The sequence below is a fragment of the Perissodus microlepis genome, chromosome 16 (assembly GCF_051167445.1).
Source record: "Perissodus microlepis isolate ML-2025 ecotype Zambia chromosome 16, ASM5116744v1, whole genome shotgun sequence".
Taxonomy (NCBI): domain Eukaryota; kingdom Metazoa; phylum Chordata; class Actinopteri; order Cichliformes; family Cichlidae; genus Perissodus; species Perissodus microlepis.
In genome coordinates, this window is record NC_140476.1 from 14,449,144 (window position 1) to 14,473,928 (window position 24,785).

At 38.2% G+C, this 24,785-nt stretch overlaps 2 protein-coding genes across 11 annotated transcripts in view; one reads left to right on the forward strand and one right to left on the reverse strand.

The window, feature by feature from the left end:
- Positions 1–17,182, reverse strand: part of LOC146370557 (coiled-coil domain-containing protein 148-like) — a 32,942-nt gene extending 15,760 nt beyond the window's left edge. Inside the window, exons 1-10 of one of the 3 annotated variants that reach the window (XM_084908143.1) lie at positions 17,116–17,182; positions 15,159–15,247; positions 14,627–14,748; positions 9,882–9,985; positions 8,599–8,690; positions 8,348–8,499; positions 5,412–5,507; positions 4,710–4,882; positions 4,026–4,164; positions 868–1,074 (exon numbers count right to left, since the gene is read on the reverse strand). In XM_084908143.1, the coding sequence (XP_084764269.1) occupies positions 868–1,074; positions 4,026–4,164; positions 4,710–4,882; positions 5,412–5,507; positions 8,348–8,499; positions 8,599–8,690; positions 9,882–9,985; positions 14,627–14,748; positions 15,159–15,213 (1,140 nt within the window). In that variant the 5' untranslated portion in view covers positions 15,214–15,247; positions 17,116–17,182. Of the gene's footprint in view, positions 1–867; positions 1,075–4,025; positions 4,165–4,709; positions 4,883–5,411; positions 5,508–8,347; positions 8,500–8,598; positions 8,691–9,881; positions 9,986–14,626; positions 14,749–14,966; positions 15,248–17,115 lie in introns of those variants that run through there. The other 2 variants (XM_084908145.1, XM_084908144.1) reach the window with 2 other exon arrangements.
- Positions 17,183–17,290: 108 nt separating this feature from the next.
- The window catches only part of pkp4 (plakophilin 4), a 90,907-nt gene continuing 83,412 nt past the window's right edge, over positions 17,291–24,785 (forward strand). For 5 of the 8 annotated variants that reach the window (XM_084908134.1, XM_084908139.1, XM_084908137.1 and 2 more), the window contains exon 1: positions 17,291–17,483. The gene's annotated coding sequence lies outside the window, so the exon portion shown is untranslated. The remainder of the gene's footprint in view (positions 17,484–24,785) is intronic. The other 3 variants (XM_084908136.1, XM_084908138.1, XM_084908140.1) reach the window with 1 other exon arrangement.

The window sequence follows — 24,785 nt, forward strand, 5'->3', positions numbered from 1 at the left end:
TTTCTTCCATCTCTTCTTTTACTTTTTAAATTTTCATTTATCAGTTTTAAATGCCAATACCGGTATAAAGGCAAATACCAATTATCGGGCAATACACCACCCTCACCAATATATATTGGCTGGGCTCTAGTTATTAACTATATATTGTGGTTGTTAGGATCAGGATCAGTCTCATAACAACTTTCGAAACAAGATACCAAAATTGGGGTAATATAGAGTTAAAAACACTGAAAACAGAAAGAATTAATTCATGCCAAGAGGGAAGAATTCACAGATCTGTACAGAAAACAATCCTAGAACTTTGCATCTGCAAACCAACAGCAGAAAAACAACCTCTGTGGTGTTTTTTGACAAAATGAGATTCGGTGTTGTCGGCTCCCACCAGCCCTACCCCATACATCAGTGTCTTATCCAAACAGCCACAGGACATAAGCAACTTGGTGCTATATCAACACCACATGGATTTGTTCACATGAGTAACTTGTTTGTTGTGCGAATGTGAACTAGCACCCCTCGGAGACAGCAACATCATGTTTGCAAGACCATTCTTATTAGCTTGTTTGCATTCACAGCCCATCCCAAGTGGCAGCTAAAGCAAGAGATGCTGTCAGGCAGCCTGGCGTAATATACAGCCTTATCAGCAGATATACTGTACACAAGCAGGCAATCTGCTCCCTCAAACTTAACACTATCACAGCTGCACATGAGATAGCTTGAAAGGAATATAGGAAAAAAGATGTTATGTTAAATATATAGCATATACTGAATATATATGAGGAAAACGTATATTCTGGCAGCATAAGTAGATTTCAGTGTATCTCAAAAATGCAACAACTGAAGACTCAAAGGTATAAAAGAGACACTAACTTTTTCTCTGAGATGCAAGTAAATGTCCTGCTGGTTCTGGCGGTCTCTGTGTAGCTCCAGCTCCTCCTGGTGGGCATGTTTTGCCTCCTGCAGTGTGACCTGGGCTCGGGCCAGGAGTTCTTCATGGTCTCGCTGCCACTGCTGGGGCACTGCTCTTAGCTGCGCCTGCGTGAAGCGCTGCAAGTCCCACACATATTCATGCTCCAGCTGGAAGAAGAATGAGAATGGACTGTGTACTGTTTGTATGTTTAACTGTACAGATGTATCAGGCACAATTATAAACAGAGTCAGAAAAAAAAACCCTGGAAGATGACACTGTGATCATAGTGCTTCAAAACTAAAGCACCACAGCCCAAACGGCAACTCTGATATATTATGCATCGTGTTGCACCAAATTAACAATATGCTAATGGAAAACCAAAAACTTCCCTTTGTTACAACACACTACAATAATGGCAGCAGGACCATAGGGACAACTCTGTGTCAGATCTAACTCTGCTGGTGTATAAAATGGTCTCTCTCTCTCCTGGCTGTGAAATGTCCTACAGGAAAACAGTTCCTTTCTGTGTGAGGGCTGCCTGTAGCTATTCATCATTGTGTCAGCGCTCACAGAGGCTGCACCACTTGGCTGCTTCATTGGAACCGAGGGAATGATATTCATCTATGGGCTAATAGTGGCTAACTGACGGTGGGAAGGCATTAGACGGCTGAATGGTTTTATTGAAAATGAGTGAGCTGACAGACCTGCCAACGGAACAGAAGCGCCAGAGGCAGTCAAGCAAATCCTGTTTATTAATACACAACTTTAGAACTTGAGGAAAAGCCCCCCCACCTCCTTTGTTCTTCCCTTTCTCTTTTTGCCCCTGCCTTTACTGTGGTTTGAAGTAAAGACTAAGCATGAGCCTCTGAGATATGTGCATATATGTTTGCATGCTTGTGCACAGGCTTGGGTGCACTTCAGCCATTGCACTCACAGTTTGTGTGGATGCATCCACCGCACTGTGCCTGCAGTATACACTTAGAGTGTAACAGCACCTAGTTCGGCTGCTGCATTCACATTTCCTCTGCAGAGTAAGGTTTCCTGGAGGAGAATGTGAAATAAATAATGGCCATATAAACTCAGAAGTACAAAGAGGTATGAATAATTTTTACTATTAGCATGGAATATTATTATTACTACTATATTAATATTATGAAATCCTGCTGATTCTCTGCTGGTACAAAGATAATAGACATTTAATTGCCCCATCCAGCAGAGGGAGATCTCCACTTATAGCTGGCTGGAGTACAACCACCTGATTGTGAAAGTGACATGCTGGTTTTACTTTAGGTCACCCAAAAATACAAGAAATTACCATATACAGATTAAAGTGACACTTTTCTGAGATAGGGATAGCCACTTGGATATCAACTGAAGGCTATGGTGGGATAAACTACTGCAAGATATGATATATTTAAAATATCTCGAGGTTAAAAGAGAAAAGTAATAAACCTTCTACACTTCCCCTATTTTCCTTTGGATATTTTTCTACAGGATCAGAGGAAGAAAAACAAGAACTGCAAGAAATTGAAATAGGCTGCTTTTATCACCAAGGCTCTTCAATTGTTACATACCACAAACCATTTGTCTCACACCTTCTATTCAGCTAAAATATGACTGACAAAAGCAACAGAAAATGACGCTATCATCCTAAAATGACTGCACAGAGATCAAATTTAACGGCAGGTGAGCAGAATACCATAGCTCAAACAAGAACAGGCTTCAATGCTCTAAAGTGAAAAACAACATAAGAAACATTAGGGCTAAGATGCTGACTCCATAGAAATATAATTAAATTGTGATTAAAACGCTAACTATAGAATTTCCAAGTCACCAATTTGTCTGGAGTGCTAATGGGATTTCGTGTACAAATACACGCAAAATATCACAAATCACACACATGCCAGTCACAATTCATATTTTCACTGAAAATGCACACAGGCAGAGCTGAGTTCAGCTAGGGGAACCATTTTACTAGTTTGCTGGATATAATCAAAGACATACTTGTTCGGTTGATTTCATTTAGATATCAGATAGAGAAAAAGCTAAAACTCTGAATAAAATCAAGATTTCTTTTTTCCACATGCTGATAGCAGAATAGCATTTGTGAGTGTAATCAGAGAGGTTTCAGCAAATCAATCTATAGCTCTCACTGATTATCCTATGCACGCAAGCCAGTCTAATTATGACTAATAACTGAATTAGTCCAACTCTGGGAATGTTTCTGGGTGAGGGGCATGGAGAAAGACATCTCTCCTCCTTGCAAGACTCCCCTAAGGCTGAACGATCACAGCTCTAAATGCAGCACCCAGCTGGAACTGATACGAGGACAGGTCTCTGGGTGATGGTGAGGACGGAGAGAGGGTCTGGCGGTTGTCATGGTGATGCTAGGCGGTGGCGTGAGCAAATTGTCCACAGTGGGTGACATGGCATATCCTGCAGCGTGCTGAGCAGATCATTGTCCAGGCTTATCTATGTGTCTCACTGCTGGGTTCAGGGTACAAGCTACATTGATCAGGGAGCTTGGGACTCACACTGTGGGGCTGCTTCTCACAGGTGAGTAAAATACATTTTTAGATGGGTGTGTGGGAAAGTTAATGCCTTAATTTATGGTAAATGCATGTAAGAGAGCATGTATGTGTGTGTTTTGTGTGTAGTAAAGAAAAAAGAAATAATAATAAAATGATGCTTGGTGGAAAGTGACCAATCATTCAAACCTGGGGACCAATTTACCCAAAGATACATTTTAGGCTTGAGCAAGGCATGTGTGCAAGGCAAGGTGATCATTGCTTCACCAGATTAATTACATTATACTACAACTATTTATTTATTTTATTTTATTTTTGACTTCTGCTGCTATTAATGTTATGCCACTACTATTCTAGTCAATAAAATGTCATAGAATAGTGTAAAAACCAAAAATATACTCAATTTACTCTCACAACTTGTAGGAAATTAATGCAAAAAGTCTTTACATATGAAAATATCAACCATCAAATTTTGTACATTTAGAGATTTTTACCTATTTTCTGATTAGAACAATAGCTGGCTTTTCTGTTTGTCCATTTATAAATACATTTAACAATTAATTCAGATTTTTTTCGCCTAAAGTACTTACCAGCTCTTGTCTACTTTTCCCAGGAAAGAATCTCAACAGCATATCCATGCAGAGGGCTCTGTGGTTGGGTATGTCATGAGTATACCTAGACACTGTGAACGTAAAGTGTTCATGATCGTGCTCACACCAGCCACAGAACCTGAAACAATTTCAACACAAACAGTACATAATCAGAAAGGAAAGCACTGCAACAGATAAGCAACACTACAAAATTGTCTTTCTCTACCTTCATTTGACTGCATTGCATTTTCATATAGTACATGCAGATTTTTTATGTGCACAGTTACAGTGCTGTGTAACAATAATATAAAAGCAGCTGTATGTAAATAAAAATCGAGCTCTGAAGTAGCTTGGAGATATTGATATAATCACTCTCCTGGTGAGAAATACATATTTAAAAGGTTGTTTCTGCAGAGTGAAGTGACTATGCATCTATATGATTTTAATATCCTGTTGAGTTCTTAATCTTTCATCTTGATCTGTCCAGTTACAGCAGAGCTCTGCTCCCGCATGTAATTATCTAAATGAAAGGCTGAAGATCATTAAAAGCCTATTTCAGCCACCTATTTCACGTTAGCGGTAAAAACCAGCGATATATTTCATCCAGCAATGTGTAAAAACGTTGAATTATGCAAATAAGGGAAAAAAAGCAAAGCTTAAATCTTCAGACATCTTCAGACGTACCTGTCTGTCCTTTGCAGTTGTTCTTGGAGGCTCTGCAGCCTGCTCTGGTATCTCTCTGATAGGGAGTGAAAGGCTTCGATCAGTGAGTCCTTCAGCTCTGGATAAGGGCAGTCTGAATTCAAAACTTCTTCTGGAATGTTCACCAAATTATCTGAAGTACTAGTGAGATATTTCTGTGAAGGACAATATGGCCATCCTTGAGGTTGTCTGTAGACTTTTTATGTCCTTGATATATACAGTTTTACATAAAAGTTTGGGATAATCATATATTTTGACTGACATCTGAAATTAATACAAGCAAGCACAACCCCTCAAGCAGGGGTTCAAAAATTAACGCTGTGGACGGGTGTTTGGAGAAAACAGGGAGAAGCATTTCCTAAAACAAACATCTTGCTAACTGTTAAGCATACTGGTGAAAATATTCAGCTTTGTGTTCTACATATCAACATGTTGGATGCATATCTCAGTAGTCAGTTATATAAGCAGAACTGTAAAGAGGTTACTGAAGAATAGAACGATGACCCAATAAACGTCTAACTTAGTTCAAAATAAATAAACAAAATATTCAGATGGAGCAAACTTTGGCATTCCCTGCATAATGAAATGTTAATTTTCTCTCGCGACACACTGTAGCACTCACTTATTAAGGTGAAGAATATGCTATTATCGACAATGGAAATTTCTCTGCATAAAATAACAAACCTCCAGGCCAAGGCCTACAATCTCTCTCTCCAGGTCCAGATGCTCTTCATCAAGTTTTGCAATAATGTCATCTTGTTGTGCTTTGACAAAGTTTATCTGTTGGTACAAGGATGAAAACATAAAAAATGTATTAAATACAGTGTTAGAAAACAAACATGCCAGTTTGACCTTATGTTGTCAAGAAAAAACAAAATGGTAAAACAGAACTACAAATCTTGCTCTGGCTACCTTGGAAGTCCTCTGCCACAAACAACTCTCTCTCAAGATATTTATATATATTTTCTTTCGGTCATCTAAATTTATGAACTTCCGATAGACTACTGCAATAATAGAAAATCACTAATTAGGCCTATTAAAACTGTAAGAGCCTAATTAAAAGGAGTAGTTAGATCTAAGGTAATGTTTAAGAAATATTAAGCAGTGTTTTTTGGAAGCAAAAAATACAAATATGATGTATCTGATCCTGATCCTGATTGTATTAATATACTGTTATGACTTGTTATATTGGTAGACAATATCACCCAATGAACACCCACCTAGTGAACAACAAAACAATAAGGCATTTGAAAAGGAGAAGGAAATAGACATCAAATTCAAAGAGCTACCCATGTTCTGAATACTGACAAATGTTTTGAGAAAAGAGAGTTTATACATGACTCCTATAAAAAACGAACTAAACACCAGGATTCAATAGCTCATAGAACCACCTTTAGCAGCAATAATCTGAAGTAAATTAAAGTAATCCTTTTCTGTATGACTCCGTTGGTCTCTCGTGTCATTGTGAAGGAATTCTGGCTCACTCTTTTTTACAATGTTGCTTCAGTTCCTTGAAGTTTGCAGTCATTTGTCATGCCACAGCATTTCAGTGGGGTTGAGAACTGGACTGCAATTTGACTGCGTGGGCCACTGCAGCGCCTTGACTCTTTTCTTTCTCAGCCATTCTGTTGGACATTTGCTGCTGTGCCTAGGATTATTGTTTTGTTCCATGACCAAATTTCAGCCAAGCTTTAGATGCCTTACATTTGACTCTAGTATACTTTGGTATGCAAAGGATTTTATCTTCAACCCGGTGACTGCAAGGTGCCAGGGTCCCATAGTTGCAAACCATGCGCTGAAATGCTGTGTTTGGTTTTCACTAAATGTGGCTCTGTGCATTATTGCCAAATATCTCTGCTGTGGTCTCATCTGTCTAAAGTACACTCTTCTACAAGTCTTGTGTTTTGTTCAGATGCAACTGTGTAAACCTAAGTTTGCTGCCAAGTTCTTTTTGGAAGAGAAGAAGAGGCTTTCCACTGGCAGCCTTCCAAACAGGACATACTTGTTCAGTCTAATTGTACTGTCATGAACTTTAATATTTAACATGCTAACAGAGACCTGTTAGCATGTTAGCAAGACCTGCTTCAGACTACCAAACTGCCAAAACTTCTGCATTTATAAAGGTGCTCACTTTTATCGATGACACCTGGCTGCTACTTACCCTCTTAATTCCTATGGAAGCAGTCAGGGTAAACTAAGTTTTTCATAACATTGCATAAGATTAAAAACAAACAAACAGATAACTGTAAATATTTTTTAAACATTTATCAGCCAACACCATCATTTTTGGTATGCAGGAAATGACTTGAGGACTTGCTCAGGAATGCTCAAATGTGCCATGAATTCAGAGGGGCTATTGCATGTTGAAAATGCAAAGCCCTCCCAAAAATGTAAAAATATACAGTACATTATTGATATCAAGGTAGCAGTATTAGTAGAAACATTCAAAAAAGGAAGAGATCTTAGTGTTCCAGAACAGCACAAAAACACAGATACAATGAATAAAACCGATTAACTGTCTGATGGCTCTTATGCTTTTGTAAGGGATGAAGATAAGGAATGAATGAAAATGAATGTGTCTTACAATATAACTACACCCGTCACCCACATAAACAGCAGTAGTAAAATGGTTTTATAGATGCATGAATGCATATGTGGACAATTATAAAGTTTATTTACTGAAAGCCAATTACAATTGTAATTGAGTTTGTTCAAAAACATTATGTTATCTCTTTTAAGTTAAGAGAAAATAGTTTAAGCTTTAACCTATTAATATTCATTTTCAAATTATTATTCCTATTTTATTATTATTCAAACCACATCTAGAAATGCTAAAAGCAGTATTAACATTTTTAAAAGTTGTACACAAGCATAGTGTTGCCTACTGTGTGCCTTTCTATTTCTTTTTGTACCACCCAATTCTGTGCCAATTTTAGTGTTTTTTTTTTTTTAAACTCCTCACTTTCACTCCAGGATGAAAGCATAATTATACAGCATTCAGCTTCTCTTTTTTATTGTGAGGCAGAGAAAAGAAAAGTGGTGGAATAAGAGATTGGGAAAGGAAGACAAAATGTGTTTTTATCAGCAATCAGGTGGGTAAGGGCTATGGGCCAATAAGAGAATAGGAGGCCATGGGGGGGAGCATGAATTACACAGGTCCGACAAAATGGGTGGCATACGCTTCATTCCCAGTAAGGTGTTTCTGAGACCCGGCTAACTCCTTAATCTCACGATTCATCTCTAGAGCCAGCAAAAAGCCTCTCAGAGTCACAGACAGAATTTATGTCTTTAGGGTCCACAGATATCTAACAAACAACAGCTTCATGGACAGCATATACTGCTGGGCACAAGGTAAGATCACTGTGTGAAAGTAAGAGATTTTAAACTTCTGTGGAGGAGCTGGATGGGCTATTTTTGTCTGGTACCTGCAGAGAGTTTCCACCGATTAGATTTGCTTTTGAAGACTTGAAGTGCATAGACAAGAAAAAATACTGCCACTTTTTTCTTTTTTCCCCCAATCAAGGACATATGTTGCAAAACACTCTTTTATACATGTATATATATATATATGGCTGGTCTTTATCAAAATCACTAAGCCCTTATTCCATATCTCACAATACCTGTTGTATCACTTGTTCCCAGTTTGATGGATGTGCAGAGAGCTGCTGATGTTGTATTTCACCCAGTCTGAAGACCAGGTCATCCCTGAGCTGATAAACAGGCTGCACAGTGTTTATCCTGAATGCCTCAATTTCCCTCTCAAGAAACAGTTCTAAAACCCGAAAACACACAGGTATACACATTAGCAGTGCACTGCTTAAACAGCAAGGTGATGGTGACACAAATGCACATAAAAAATGTAGTTGTTTACCATATTCTTGAAGAGAGAAGATGGCACTGTCTGTTATATTGTTTGGCCTGATCTGCTTTATAAAATAATGGATGTCATTTTCAGCTTTCTCTCTGTTGGAGAGAACAAATGCATTCTATTAAATGCAAACATATCCATTAATTTAAATGACAAATAATGAACTCATTTTAAACCTAAGCATAAATGATATAATTATGCAAAATGGCCTATTTCAGAATAAGAGACTTTATTTATTTATCTATTGATGCAAGCATCACTGTAATGCAGTACCTAATAAACATGGAGTTAATTTCAGCTTCCTAATGTTATGGAGTGCTCTGTAGCTGAATCTATAAAACTATATGACAACTTATTGATCTGAATTTGTATAAGCAGCCATGACCTGAAAGGTAGCTGCTAATTATACATAACGGTGTAAAAAGTATAAATTTTACCCTTAAATGAGTAAAATAAAAAAGCATGTTCTTTGCATTTGGCTTACAACAATTCCACATTTAGAGATGGCCATAAGAAGGTGACAACTTTTTTCCATCTATCTCACACACACACAGTATTACAGACTTCGCTGGTGGACTTTCTCCAAAAGTTTGACAAAAGTTAGGGGTAGGATGTCTTGTTGCTGTGAGCAGCTTTATACTTTAATGACCCACAGAGAGAGCTACAATAATTATTTGTTTCTTGCTAACATGGTTGAGATGGTTGCAAAAAGGAACAAGTAACCATAGAGATATACTTTCCCGTTTGCCTGTTTGAATCCCAAGGTACTTTAACTAGATATGTGTGGAGAGAGATGCAAGCAGTGGCACATCCTTATGACTAGGCTCATTACTGAGGATAACGCTTGTGTACATCATTAACCTTGGGTGGCTCAGACATAGTCATTATGCAGCCAAACAAGCTGCACCCCAGAGCTAGTGCTGCCCTTCTCACTTCACAAGACATGACACTGCTGGGGCCCCCAGTCCCACACTTCTGCCTCAACCCACAGAGGAACACTTTTCCTCCATTTAGTATACCCCTCTGTCTCTGCATGGCTATAACCACCCACTTCTCTCTGTTAATTCAATGTCATGGAGTCAGAAAATCAGCTTAAATATCCTATCTTCATTTTTTCTCTGATACATTTTTTGTTTCGTCTTTTTTGTGTGTCCAGTTTATTCATTTAATTTTCATGCATGTTCCTGGCTAGGCATAATGGGGCTTAAGTGGAATGGTTGCATGGTGTAATAGCAGATTCAGAAAACTGCAGCAGATAATGACAGGGAGTAATAGGGGGCTCTTACTCAGCCTTTTGCAGCCTGAGGCACTCTGTGCTCCACACCTGTCTGTGCTGCCGTAATATGGAGCTCTCCTTGGTTGCCTTGGCTGCACAGCGAGTCTTGTGAACCTATAAGATGGTTCACAAGGCAGTTAAATGCAAAGCAGGAATAAACAGTTTTCCTGGAAGCACAACATGCACAACAGGCTGGAGTGCTTGCTTTTAAATGCACTTTAACTAGGAACATTTATTTCCGCCTACAATTAACTTCATCCGGAGAGATCTCTATGCGCAGTGCTTTAACGCATCAAATGTCTAGACCATTTTGAATGAAGCACAAAACATATTGTGCATATAGTTTATACATACATCATAATGTTGCAAAGAATGTGAAATACGCAGTATTCTTATGGTTGAAAGCATTTAATCCTTTTAAAGGCATGCTTCAGTTTTTATTAGCATTATTAAATCTTTGAGTGACTCATAATTCAGCTGGAACAGTGTCACTATTAATGCAAAAAAACCAAAATAAACTGGAAAAAATTTGATGAAACACAAATGATACACAATAGGCATGTTATTAGGAGAAACGGGGGAGGTAGCAGTCTTAATCTATCATCGCTTGTGGGTTCCCCCCCCATCAACCCTCTTTAAAGCACTCCGTTAGAGCACCTTTAGCGTAGCAACGCATTGTCTTATCAGTGTTTTTTCACACAGGTCAGTGGCTCAGATGACTCTACAGAATATAATCTCACAAAACCAAAACATGGTTGCAAGTAATTTCCAGATGAGCAGTGAATAAAATGATTTGGGTATACATTCAAATGCTGTGACTGTCTATGTGTTCAGAGGCGATTGCTGTTTTTGGATATGTTTTGCTAATGCTCATTTTATAGTAAGTCAATCAATCTACAGTACGCAGTTGGATTTTAGTGCAGCACTGAAATAAAAAAGGCCAAACTGCTGATATTCCATGCCTCTTCCAGGCAGTATATTATAGGTAATTTTAATTTGCACTGGCTGTCTAATAACTCATTTGGACTGCAAAAACTGTGCCTGGAGCAAAACTTACATCACCTTATTTGTAGTCTCACTCTGCCAAATAAAACTAATCCATTAATATCTACTCTTATTAGCATTATAATAGCCATTAAATTGGTTAGCTTCCCAATCAGTTTTTAGGTAAAGGCACTTAAAACATTTTAGTGAACATTATTGTTTGCTTAAACCTAACCAGAGGAAAATTGAGGTCTTTAATTCTCATATTTAAAGTTTTTCTCACACCACATTGTACATTTTCATGCATTTAACAACATTTCCTTCCATTTAATTCTTAACCCATACCAATCTTATTTTCATGCCTCTGTTAAACAAAATGTATGGCATTTTAAAGATCGCTGACATAACACTTCCTGGCTTCCAGACAGAAAATGTAAAAAATGTATAAAATATTCAAAGGTCTGCCTGGATTACATGCCACCTTGCAAGACCCATACGAAATACCTGGATAAAAAAATTGAAAATGCTTATTTGCAATTCAGAAGACCATAATACCATCGGAAAATCAACTCTGTACTTGACTAGAATATTCTGTGTAAATCCATGGCTCACCCTTCATACATTTCTCACGTTTCCATAGATCTTTCCACAATAGGCTCCTTGACTTGTCATAAAAGAAAAAGGATTTATGTTACTAATAACATAAAAGACGATTTTCTTCCAACTCTGGTTCATTCTTTCTCTACTTTCTGTGAAATAAACATGTAGTAGTTCTTCATGTGCAATGAAAAGTTGCACTACTTCAAGAAAAAAATGAGGCCATTTTCAATTTGAAAGCAGCAACACATTTCTAAAAAAGTTGGGCCAGAGCCATGTTTAGTGACCTCCTCTTTGTGTAACAACAGTCTGTAAACATCTGAGGAGACCAGCTGCTGGACTTCTGGGAGAGGAATGTTGTTCCATTCTTGTCTGACGTAGGATTCTTGCTGCTCAACTGTTCTATATCTGCTTTGTCATATTTTTCATTTAATGATGTGCCAAATGATTTTAATTGGAGAAAGTTCTGGACTGCAGACAGGCCTGTTCAGCACCCTGACTCTTCTGCTATGTAGTAATGCTCTTGTAATAGATGCTGGATTGATGTACCCCATATCATCAGGAGCTGAGAGCTGATAACAAGCTGGATGATCCCTCTCTTTAGTCCAGAGGATGAAGGATGTTTTCGGAAAAGCATTTCATATTTAGATTTGTCTGACCACAGAGCAGTTTAACACTTAATTCAGTCCATTTCAAATAAGCTTTAGGTCAGAGAAGACGGTGCCCTGTCTGAATCATGTTACACATGGCTTCTTCTTTGCATCACAGAGTTTTAACGTGCCTTTGTGGATGACATGCTGAACTGCATTCACAGGCAGTGATTTCTGGAAGTATTCCTTTGCCCATGCAGAGACTTCCATGGTAGAATCATGCCTGTTTTTAATGCAGCGATGCACGTCACAGGCATCCAGTATAGGGGCGATCGCGGCTCAAGAGTTGGGAGTTCACCTTGTAATCGGAAGGTTGCCGGTTGGAGCCCTGGCTTGGACAGTCTCGGTCGTTGTGCCCTTGGGTGAGACACTTCACCCGTTGCCTACTGGTGGTGGTCAGAGGGCCCGGTGGCGCCAGTGTCCGGCAGCCTCGCCTCTGTCAGTGCGCCCCAGGGTGGCTGTGGCTACAATGTAGCTTTCCATCACCAGTGTGTGAATGTGTGCGTGAATGTGTGCGTGAATGTGTGCGTGAATGGGTGGGTGACTGGATGTGTAAAGCGCTTTGGGGTCCTTAGGGACTAGTAAAGCGCTATACAAATACAGGCCATTACCATTAATCTTCAACCTAGTCACTTGTGTACAGAGATTTGTTCTCTGAATCTTTTGGTGATACTATGTACTGTAGATGACAAGCTGTTTACATTTTATGGAATTCTTCCACAATTAGTAGACACAATTTTTTTTCCCAGATTGGTGAACTTCAACCCATCTTTACTTCTGAGAAACTTTGACTCTCTAAGATCTCTTTTTATCCTCTCTGACCTGTTACTGACCTGTTGCCAAGTAACCTAATATTTTTCATGAAATACTAAAATGTCATATTTTCTATCTTCTGTTATTAAAAAATATAGTTTTATGTGATTTATAAATCATCCCATTCTGTTTTTATTTATATTTTACACAGTGTCTTAAATTCTCTATAATAGGGTTTGTATATTCAGCTCATAGACATCCACATGAACAATGTAAAAATAGTTGTATGAGGACATTTAATTTCCTTTCATACGCAATGAGTAAAAAGTCATCTTTTTCAGTTTGAAGGTTTTAAACTTAAACCACAGGTATTGTTATAAGCCATGTCTCATTCTTTTTTCAACTTCTCCCTTCAGGTGTTGCCACCCTATCCTGTGCATCACACCAATTATCTGCGTGTCCTTTCTCACTACATCCATTAACCTTCGTTTTAGTCTTCCTCTTCTCCTTTGGCTTAGCAGTTAATCTTAAACTTTTTCCTAATACATGCACTATCACTCTTCTACCCATGGCCAAACCATCTCAACCTTGCCTCTTTTACTTTGTCTCCAAATCAGCTCCATCCTGAGCAGTCCCTCTGATATACCCTTTCCTTATGCATTTTTCATTCTTTATTGCTCCTTTTAATACATTTTGAAATACAAATCATCTCTGAAATGTCATACATGAGTAAAGGATCAATAACTTTGCAATCACACACAGGGGATTCTCCCGCAATATTGGAGACATGGAATCTGTCAGTTATGCATTTTCTTATAATATAATGTGTTTCAGCAAAAACACGTAAACATTAATATAGGTGAATCAGTAGGGAAAATGTAGCAATATTATGCCCATTTGTTGGATGTCTACCTGTAATCAAAACAGTATTGAAAAAAATATGTTTCCCACTCCTTTTTTCAGTGTTTACATACACACATATCTGTATATTGGGTAACACAGTGCACAGAGTGTAGTATAGAGCTACCCAGTGTTTACTGTCTACTAATGCTGCCAGTCCATTTATAGAAAGCAAAAATGATCCTATGCTTGAGGCTACTCATGGTAATTTATTTACCCCTATCACATCACCAATATGAGATGTTCAAAAAGCCTGCTTTTTCAGGAGGGCCAATATGAACATAGCCTCTCTTATCTAGGTTATCCAGAGCGCAGGGTTGAAGAAGCCATGGGCTACCATGATGATGCTAGAAGGCTTCTGACACAATTCACTAATTAAAACAACACAGGTCTAACAGCCTAATCTCCAGTGCCCCTAGCATTAACTTTTTGATCAGCTCATAATCATGTGACTATGAACTTCAAACAGTGTGGTGGGAAAAACCACAGGAAGCCAAATGAATATTCACAGAAATGCCATTCTGTATGGCAGTGATATTACTGCTCTCTTTCATGTTGTTGGACAAACTACAAGAATTATGCAATGTCTATTTTATGCTAAATGAAATCCTTTTACAGTGTGTGGCATATATGAAAGGGTGGAAAAAGGTAAACACACACACACGCACGCACACAGATATTGCAGTTTTTACAACTACTGAGGACATGCTGTTTAGTTAACACTTCCTTTGATGTATAATGAGTGGTTTTATTCCACATACTCCTTTATTTGCTGCTGAATCAACGTGTTATTAAATGCAACAGGACTTTATTTTAGGAAAACACAGCTTTTTTTATTAGCACAAGGATGATAGTGCTAACAAAAGGTTACCTTTTGTCCAATTAGATCAGTCTCCTGGCGTCTGGCATCAACAATCGCTAGCAGTCTTTTATATTCTGCCGGCTTGTACTTTGAGCTGCCAAGACCATTTTTCATTCGCACTGTCAGTTTTTCTGCATGGATGAAAACAGATGATATGGATGAATTAGGATCACTGGAATTCTTGAAAATCTCATCACTTTTAATGTCTGAAGTAAAGACTTTATGCTGACTTCAGCAAAAAAAAGGTTAGACAGAGGAGCAGCACCAGTTAAGCTCTAATAGATTGTATGCGTAATAAAGAAATGATTGCACAGGAGGATGGGGATAGCAGAGACAAACTGTGTCAGACGTTTTTTTTCAGTGCTTCGGCTTGACTCAAGGAAGCAGGTGGATAAACACAAGCTGTGCCTGTGACAAAAACAACAGACTTGAAAGGCACCTGGAGAATTCGACATGAGGGCTTCAGGTCAAACCGGTTCAACAGTTCAGTAGACCACTATGTCAGAAGCCGGAATATTCCAGCCATTTTTCACTCACTTACCAACATCTTCCGTTTTAATGCTCGTTATGAATGTTTGTAGATCCTTTCCACTCATCACTGTGGAGCTTTATCTTCATGCACCAGAGTACCTTCAAAATAAATACATTAATTATTGCGCTGCAAACACATGCACAGCTTTGTCGCCTACAAAAAAAAGTTTGGTGTGACATTGTTTAAAATGCTAGTTAACATCAACAAGTTTTAGTGTACTGCAGCCAGTGTGTGTGTGATATACTGCTGGAATGTTTTTTTTTTTCTTTTTCGCCTTTGTTTTGGATTAAGCTTGGAAAGATTTCCGCACAGGATTCATCTCCTTTCAAATGCATGGTGTGTGAAGAGATGGGATGAACTATGCAGGAATTAATTTTTCTATGATTGGAGGGAAAACAGATGCGCTGTTCTGAATCCTTTTCTATTTTTTGCCCATGTCTCCATTACATATAGACTTAAATACCAATTTTAAGGACAGCAAAATTATTATTTTTTTCCATTTCAACACCAAATGGCAAGCCAAGGTTAGGATTCAAGACATAGGTCATTCTAGAAATGTCAATTTTTCTGTCCCTGGCTTTTACTACACTTAAAAACCACTTTATTTACAATTTATTTCTATGTTAAATTTGAATATTTTTTCCTTCCTCATCCATTAAATTCACAATATCTGTTTTTTTAATTAAATTATATAGAAGTACAGGCACCACCACAGCGTTTGTCCTCACAGTGGAGTATGGTGGGTAAAGGCTGTTTTTTTTTTTGTTATATTTAAAATGCATCAAATCAATCAGATATGTTAAAAATATGATGACTGTGACAAAATGAAGCAAAATGTGAAATAAATATTGTAAGATATATAAAGAAAGTCATGGTCCCTTAAAACTGTGTCTCTGGTGTTATGAGAAAAGTTTATTATTTTGAAACAAAACATTCCAATAATGACATCACTTGACTTACTATCACAGATTTCCTGAAGCACTATAAAGAAATGGTCATGATGAGACCAGTGTCTCTTTTCATTTAATAGATTTTTTTCTGTTTTATCTTGTAATTTCATAAGAAGCTTTTAGTTGAAGTCACTACGACACAGTTAGGAAATTGTTAAAGAAAAACAAAAACAAAACAACAGAATATAAATAGATTAAATGACATAATTTGGTGAGTATAAGATGACTGACATCATGTGGTTTGATGCTTGCAGCATCTATTTTGTAAAAAGCATTTTCCATGAAAACCGTCACTGCTGTTACCTTCCTTATGGGTAACATTAGACCCCCGAGATAATAATTTTACATCCACTGAAATTTGGTACAGGTACAGGTTAAGATATAAAGAATGGCATTGTCACTCGTTTTAAGTGTTCTTTATATGCTTTCATTTGATTTTATTGCTAATAAATGGCTTTGCAAATATCATACATTGACGCTTTGAACAAACGCTTTGAAATAATAAAATATTATCTTATGATTTTTGCATTATCATTGCATTATTCTAAATAATAATTAATAGAAGCCCCCCAAATTTGCATAATGAGTAAGATAACACCAGTGACGAAAAGGTGGCACATGGGGTAAATGTACAAAAGAAATATTTTAAAAAAATCATTAGGTTGTCTTTTTTTTTCGCTGTTAAAACTATGGACATACAACTAGCCTAAATATTTTCCAAGCCAAGCTCTGTTAATTTACTTTACCGACTTTTACCAATTATTATATTACTTAATTAAACTAAAAAACGCTTAACTTTATCGTTGTCATAGCTGCTACTGCTATAGTTTAGCGACAGTACTTAGGTAGAACTTATGCTCAACCTTACAAAAAAAAACAAATAAAAAAAACAAGTGAACCAAAAGTTTCCTACAAGACCAAGCTCAAACTATACCTACAATAAAGTTACACACAACAATTAGCGATTATTTGCGTTGTAAACTACGTATTTATACCCGACGAGCCACCTAGCTTACCTTGTTCTCTCCCTTCTATAGTGTATGGGTTGACAAAACAGGTAACCAAGGTAACTATCATCTTCTCAGTCATTGGTTAATTTAACAACGCGTACCTCTTCGGGAACGCCCCCGTATTCGCTTTGCAACCAATCAGGAGTGCACATCGGTTTCCCACATTCCCGCTGACGTCATGCACGCTCGCATTGCCTGGGACTGCTGTTGGAGGCGAGGAGCAGCCGAGGGGTCGTCTTCTTTACTCGAGTGTGGACGCGAGTTTCATTCTTCCACATGCATGGGACTAAAAGGCAGGACTTTACAGATGAAGTTACACGTTCCAATGTAGATCCAAGCCGCAGCTCAGCCAGCGCAACTACAATCCTCCCAAGGTATGGAAATGTTTCTCTTTTCTTTGCAAACTGCTAAATAATTGGAGCGAAAACGCAGGGAGAAATGAAAGCATCTGTGCGCAGAGCAGGCAGGAGGGTATGGGCTGCTTTCTTGAAGTCGGAAAGTGAAAAGAGAGTGGTTGCTTTTTTTTTCAGTCTGTGCATGCGGCATAAGACAAGCTTCTTTTGGCTTCCTCTCAGCGGGGAAGAATCTAATACTACCCTAATCTGTTTCTTGTGACCAAATCATCGCAAACAACGCACACCTTTGAGGGACCTTCACGCGCTGTTTTTGATGCCATGCCTAACCGTTGGGGTGAAAACTTACCGGCTAATGTAAATGCACGGAAACTGCTCCGGGGTTAGTTTTCCTCTTATAGAAAAACTCACTTTAGTGTGGCAATGCCCTTGAAAACGTGTTGTAGTGCAGGAAAAGGCAGGTGAGCTTAGAGTGTGGGAATCTTTGGAATGCGAGGTCGCCCAGGGGCGGAGATCCAAACTCTGCTCCTATTAGATTGGCTTACCTTTTACCCTCAGGTTGAACTAGCTACGTTCAAACTACGCCATATTTAATGACTTCTGTTTTGCATTTTAACGAGGGTCGTTTCTTTTTTTAACGGTAACCGTGACTCTACGTTGTCATCGTTTTGCACCGTGCAAGAACAACCTATCTTTGTGGCAGGGGTAGTCTGAAACAGTAATTCAGACCGGGGATTTGATTCATTTCCAGGCCACCTTGTTCATGCGAACCTCACCAAACTGCTGTCTTTGAAGGCTTTTTACTGGTTACAAACTGAGTGCTTGCTCTTTAGGGTATCATATGGGCAGTGGTAGAAGGAATACTCAGGTACTGTTACAAATGTGCCTCTACTGCAAAGTGTATCTTTAGGTGTTACAAAAACACTTTAAAGTGTTCTTGTCAAAAACAACTCTTTGTATTAGTTTTTAATGCTTCTTTATCAGTAGCATTAATTCATAGGGGAAAACCACCATATTCACAACAGTCTCATAAAATCACAATGTCAGTCAAACAAATGACTCGGGATATAATTTATAATTAAGATAACAAAATAAAAAATTAAAATTTGGCAGAATCAAATATATAAGCTCTATGTTTCTATTTCCAAAGAAATCACATCATGAAGTGATTACTTTGTTATTAAAAAGGAAATCTGTAGCCAATACTATACAAGCATAACAGACACAAGCATCAAGTATAAACACTTAAGAAGTGCATGAGAATATAGAAGCTACGTGTGTTTGCTTGTCTGTCTGTCTGTCTGTCTGTCTTTGTACACAAAATGAAAAAAGGAGAGGGAAACCAGTGAGTGCAGACCCACAGAGGTGGGGGTGAAACCGTGTAGGTGTAAATGTAAGCAGACAAAGGGTTTTAGAGTTGAAGGCGGGAAACTCTGGATTCCCAGAATCTTTAAAATGAAGCTTTTGTGCCAACTTTGCCAAGGTCAAAATACTCAAGCTGGGATGTGCCGCACGTTAGTAAAAAGAGAAATGAGTGATTCTAATGTGAAACAGCAATGAGTGGCTGCACTAAGAAATGATGAGGATTTTAGAGAGTCTGTGAAGCAGATGAATAGTAAAGGGAAAAAAAGAAAAACACATTTACTTTTATAATATATATATATATATATATATATATATATATTCTATTTTTAATTGTTCTTAATTGTCATAGCTTGCTTTTGAAAGTACCTGCGTCCACAGTCCAAAACATGGACATTAGGTTAATGGGAGTTTCTAAATTGTCTGTCTCTCTGTGTTAGCCCTGTGATGGACTGGTGACCTGTACGTGGTCTACCCCACTTCTCAACCTATGACAGCTGGCATCGGCTCCAGCTCTCCCCCCAAACTCTGAATTGCACAAGTGGTTAAAATGGATGGACAAGTACCCCCACAGATGACTTGCAGGAGTAGTTGCAATTCACTAGCACCATCACTGGCTATGGCTATGTAGACTTAAAACTTACCAGAGCAGTTTTCTCACATGGCAGGCAACCTGAATGTTTTGCCTGGGGACATCAATTCAGAAGCAAAATGTAGGGTTAGCTAAATGTTGACATGATTATCTTTACTAATAGCCAGTCACTCACAAGTCAAGCTAAATGCACTAAAATTGACAGTTACCTTAGATAATTCCTTTGTTCATCTAAACTGTTAGATTCCTTCCCACAGTAATCGACTTTTCCCTCACTTTGATATCAGCTGCACCATGAACCATCTTAGATTTTAATAACAGAATTCGATTTGTGCCGAAGCCATGAATGAATGTAATTTGATGGTGGACACCTGCGCTATTGCTCCAGAAACTTCACCACAAGCAAACCAAAGCAACAACTTCACAATGCAATTCTGCAGCAAGGTCACCAACTGCTCGTTCACTGCGAGTGGACCATTAAATATTGTAACAACAAATACCCGTATGTTGTGTCCGTTGTGGTGTGTATGTGTGTTGACAAGTGAGTATGATATTGGCCTCTTGTGTGAATACGTTACTTATTTCACAGCATTTAGCTTCTTCCAGGGCAATGACCTTTTTCTTTTTAATTGTCTTCGTCTTTGCTGACTGTTCGTTTTGCTGGGGAACTTTAATGTTATTTTTATTAGTGCAGAAGTAGGAACCACCCTAGCAAAAAATTAGGTTGGCTGTGTAAAAGTATAGAAAAAATAGAATGCAAATATTTATTATTACCCAAATCTTCACTTTCTTTGAATGAAAATAGCCCAGCAACAACATATCAAAGGTTGATACAAAGACATTTTACATAGTAACCCAACTTTTTTGGTAAACAAGTCTTTATGTTACTTTTTTTTTTTTTTTTTTTTTACAATGCAATGGATCCTGCAAGGAAACTCCCTGCAATAATGTGCTGAATTAGTAGAGGTGGGACTCACCTGGCTCCCCATGATATGATATTATCACAATACTTCACTCATGATACAAGGTCATTTTTTCCAACTGCAAATTATGTCCTTAAAATTAAGCTTTGTCACCATCTGTTTTATCCAGTAAGATAAAGTTATCTCACTTAAGTTATTATGGTGCAAAATGAAACTGTCAAGCATAAACAATACTGTCACTTTATCTGCCATAAATGTTGCCATCTGTGATTGAATGGAGCCTAGTTCTCAAATAAATGCAGTCTGTTTCTGATACAACAATTAAATATGATAAATCACCAAAGCAGAGTGTGTCCAGTATTGGATTTACAGTTGAGCTAAGTTTGCTCGGCTAACATTAACATTAGTGGTGCGTGAGATGAGTGCTCTTGTTCATCGTATTCCCAGAGTACTATAATTTATTTTGTAAAATACTGATATTTGGTGTTCTTGTATTGATAAACTATCACATATCTTTGCTGATTCCTTGTCCATTGTCATTGGGTTCTTACTGGCTCTTCTTTAAAAGTCACCATGTTGCGTGTATCTTGCCTTTAGCACTATGACAGCTGGGATAGGCTCCAGCCTCCCTATGACCCTGAATTGGATAAGCAGTTAAGGGGGAAAAGGGAACCTACAACCATGTGCATTTCATTCACATTTGTGTTGAAATTCCCAAGAGTAAAGATTATCTCAAGCAACATAAAGGCCTTCGCTCAGTCCTTGGCATACTTAATAACTTGAACTAAATGCCCCTAAAATCCAAGTTCATTGAAAATTATTCCAAGGGGAATAGTTTTTTTTGTTTTGTTTTTTTTTTGTTGTTGTTATTGTAGTTCCCTTGTGTCTGTTTAAGTCTTGGTAAAACCAACGCAGGGAAAGATAAAAGACCGCAGAAGCAGTCATTCATTTTGTTACGATGGCTATCCACTAAAGGTCAAGTCTCATACAAAGATGCTAGGAGCCATGCTTCAAGTCTCTTGTTTTTTGCCACACTGCTTAGAAAGGTTATCTGCATGCATCACCAATGTGACAATAGTGCAAGTTTATTTCAACAGTGGAAATGCATATGGCAACTAATAACACACACATTCACTCTCAAAGACAAACGCACACACATAAAGGAGGGCTCTCTAGGTTACTCCCCTCGTGGTTCACATTACTGCACTAGTCACACAGCTGACAACCATTTAAGGAGGTTTACTGTAGATTTGAAACAACACTACGATTTTGGTTTGTAGAGTTAGTCTCCTTCTGTTTGTTTATTTGTTGCAGGGTTTTTTTCTTTGCTCCGGTCCAACCTACAGCCAGTTAGGTGTCATTTTCATTTGTCATGCTTCCCACTGTTTATCACTATTTGCAGTGCAGATTTATAATGCATTTTCATAACTATCTGTTCCGTGGTTGTTTTTCATTAGGAAAAACCAGACTCTGAAGTAGACGAAGCACAGCCAGGCTCGCTGTGGATCGTTTGTGTGTTGGTGTCATTGTTTGAGCCAGTCTTCATGGTGACTTTTTTTAATGGATCCTGACAACAGCTGAATAGTTTAGTGCCCTTTGGCGAGCCTCTACTCCTTGTATTTTTTTTCACCCCTTATTTCTGGCCCAACATCAAGGCGTAATCCTTAACCCCTATGTTGCATGTCAGATTTGCTTTTTTTCTACTACGACCAAAAAGCAGCCCCACACACACACAATCACACTCCATTTTAAGACGGGGAAAATGTTTCCATTCGCTGCCTTGTAGCCCATGTGGAACCAAAATGGTTATTTTTCCTTATGTCTGCATGTCTGTGCTGAAGTATGAACGTCTTCACATAGCCAGTCAAGAGAAGGTCAGCATCCGTTATGTATAATTCAGTCAAGCACTCTTTAGGAAAAGTTTTTACTGAATAGCGGTGTGCATTTTTTGTCGTATTTACTCCCTTACTAACATTTAGTATAATATTGATGTATTCATAACATTTTATGATTTTTAGTTTACAAAGTCAAAGTTATGATTGACTGTTAGTGTTTACGTTACGTTTAAAACACTTTCACTAGATGTAGAGTCTTCAAAAGTGTGATTGATGTTCAAATTTTGATTTTTTTTTTCTCTTCGCTTGTGAAGTTTCCTCAGCTACTGTGCCAGTGTGGGATGATAATAATAGTTCATTGTGGCAGTGGCAATCAACCAAAGAATGGCTTTTATGCATCCTTTGACACATAATTTATTTTTTTTCCCATCAAATTAACCCAGCAACTTTCTATCCCACATCTACGTGGTTTTATCCAGAGGCAGTAGATCTCTCTACTCCCTACTTTCTTCTTTGAGAACAAACCACATGTAGGAAAAAAGGGATTTTCCAGTGTGGAGTTGTTGTAGCTTTTCCTTTTTTTTTATAACTCAATATAAAAAAATATGCATTCCTATTCTCCAAAAATATGTGAAGATAACAGTGTTGATATGGAAAAGTATTTCAAGGTGTCCTGTCAGTTTTTACTCATATTGTGCACAAAATAATAATAATTAGAGAGCTATAATTCATGTATGTGGTTCATTCAGTTTTGTTTTGGCATGCGTGGATAAGCCTTGACATGCGCGGCTGCTAGCTGATTGTTGATCTAACTGGATATGTAGATGGAAAGAGCGCCAGATTTCATGCTTTGGTTGGATCCCAGACAGCTAAAGATAATACAGAACACAAAGCTTGTCAGCGCTTCTAGAGATTAGGTTCACAATAGACTTCGGTCCAGTAAAACAGCCCTCCATTGGCCCGACATGCTGAGTCTGGAAAGGCGGCCCCACATTAGTGTGTATGTGGACAGTTAAGCGGAGAGGCAGAGCTTTTCCTCTCACTGTCGCTCCACATGCGGCCTTACTACTGGAATCTTTCTCCAAGCTCATTGCTTGAACAATCCAATCTCTTTAAGCCTATCTGGCTGCAGAATTACCTCAACCAGGCACATAATACCTTGTTGAATATTTCAGCGTGCTACTCACATTATCACCCCAGGCAAAAGCTATCACTTCGCAAGTCATGGAAGGAGGAGTAATATGAAAGTCCATCTCAGTGAGGTGCTTAACATAACAAGCAGGCACCCCCCCCCCCTCCCCCCCCCCCAAAAAAAAAACAAAAAAACAAACCTTTGTGTAGTTGTAAAAAAAATTCAAATGCTGGAAAGACGCTGGCTTTTGAGCCAGTTGCCGTACGGCTTTTAATAATTCAACATGCTATGTAGTCTAAGCTCTTATTTAAAGGTTTACAGTACTGGACGAGTATTGAAATTGAACCAGCAGACCCTACCTATAAGTGGAAACTGTAATGGTCTGATGTTTTCAGTTTGTAACTTAATTGTTTACGTAATTTCTCAAACTTTTAAAATCATATTTTAAAGACATGACGGTACTTAAGTTACAAACATAAATTTTGGCTATGTACCTCTTGGTTACTCCTCTTTAAGCTAAAATTGCTTGTTTGTGGCATCAGATGTCATCCCGAAGTGGTATGTGAGTGCTCCTGGTGACTGTATTTAGTCAAAAGGTGAAGGTCGCTCCCCAATGTCACTTTAGTGACCACAAGGGTTATGCATGCTCACGGGGTACAACTGAAAACTAAACTATCTGCAGGATTTGTCTGCCTCACCTGTTTCCATAAAAAGATTCACTTCCTAAATGTCAAGGCATTTAGAAGACTGCAACAAAGTCAAATTACCTCTGAAAAGGGGAGTTGTTGACACTTGAAATAAACAAATAAATACAGTTCAAGGCAGCACATGACATTTAAAATGGCATTTTATAGTTCCCAATTTTGTGTTTGGGCACGGAGTTGAAAGGCAGATGTTGGCTATATGATATCAAAGCCCATATTGTATCTTTTCTTTCTTTTTTTTCTGTCAGAGCAACCTGATATAGTGACAACATCAAAGTGGGCATACCTGACGTCTTAAGCCAAGGGCGCACTCTCTGATTTAACTTAAATGAACTACACACGGCTCTAAAGATTTCTTCTTTTCCTAGCACACAGCTTAGTCAGATTATGTGCGCCAAGGAGAAGAGAGATGTCCTAGAATTCCTTAGCTTCAAAGAAAACAAACACAAAAGTTTCTGGTTAATATCTGCAAATTGATCATGCTGTACTAGAGAAACTGTCACATCTATGCTACCAGCTTACAAATGCAGTCAACCCGTTAAAGGTTTCATTCTCGTCTCAGCAAGAACAGTTTTTTTGGCACCTGAAGTGCACTTTCCGTTGCTTGCACCAGTAACCCCGAACAATGCCAAGCCCTTTAAGTTTTGGATAGAAGTCATTCCCAGGTGTTCAGAGATAATTTGAGATTTCCTGTTGTTTCCAACAAAAGTCCCAAAATGATGGGAAAAAAACTGCATGACACAAGAAGGGGAGCATCTTATGTTACCACTGGGAT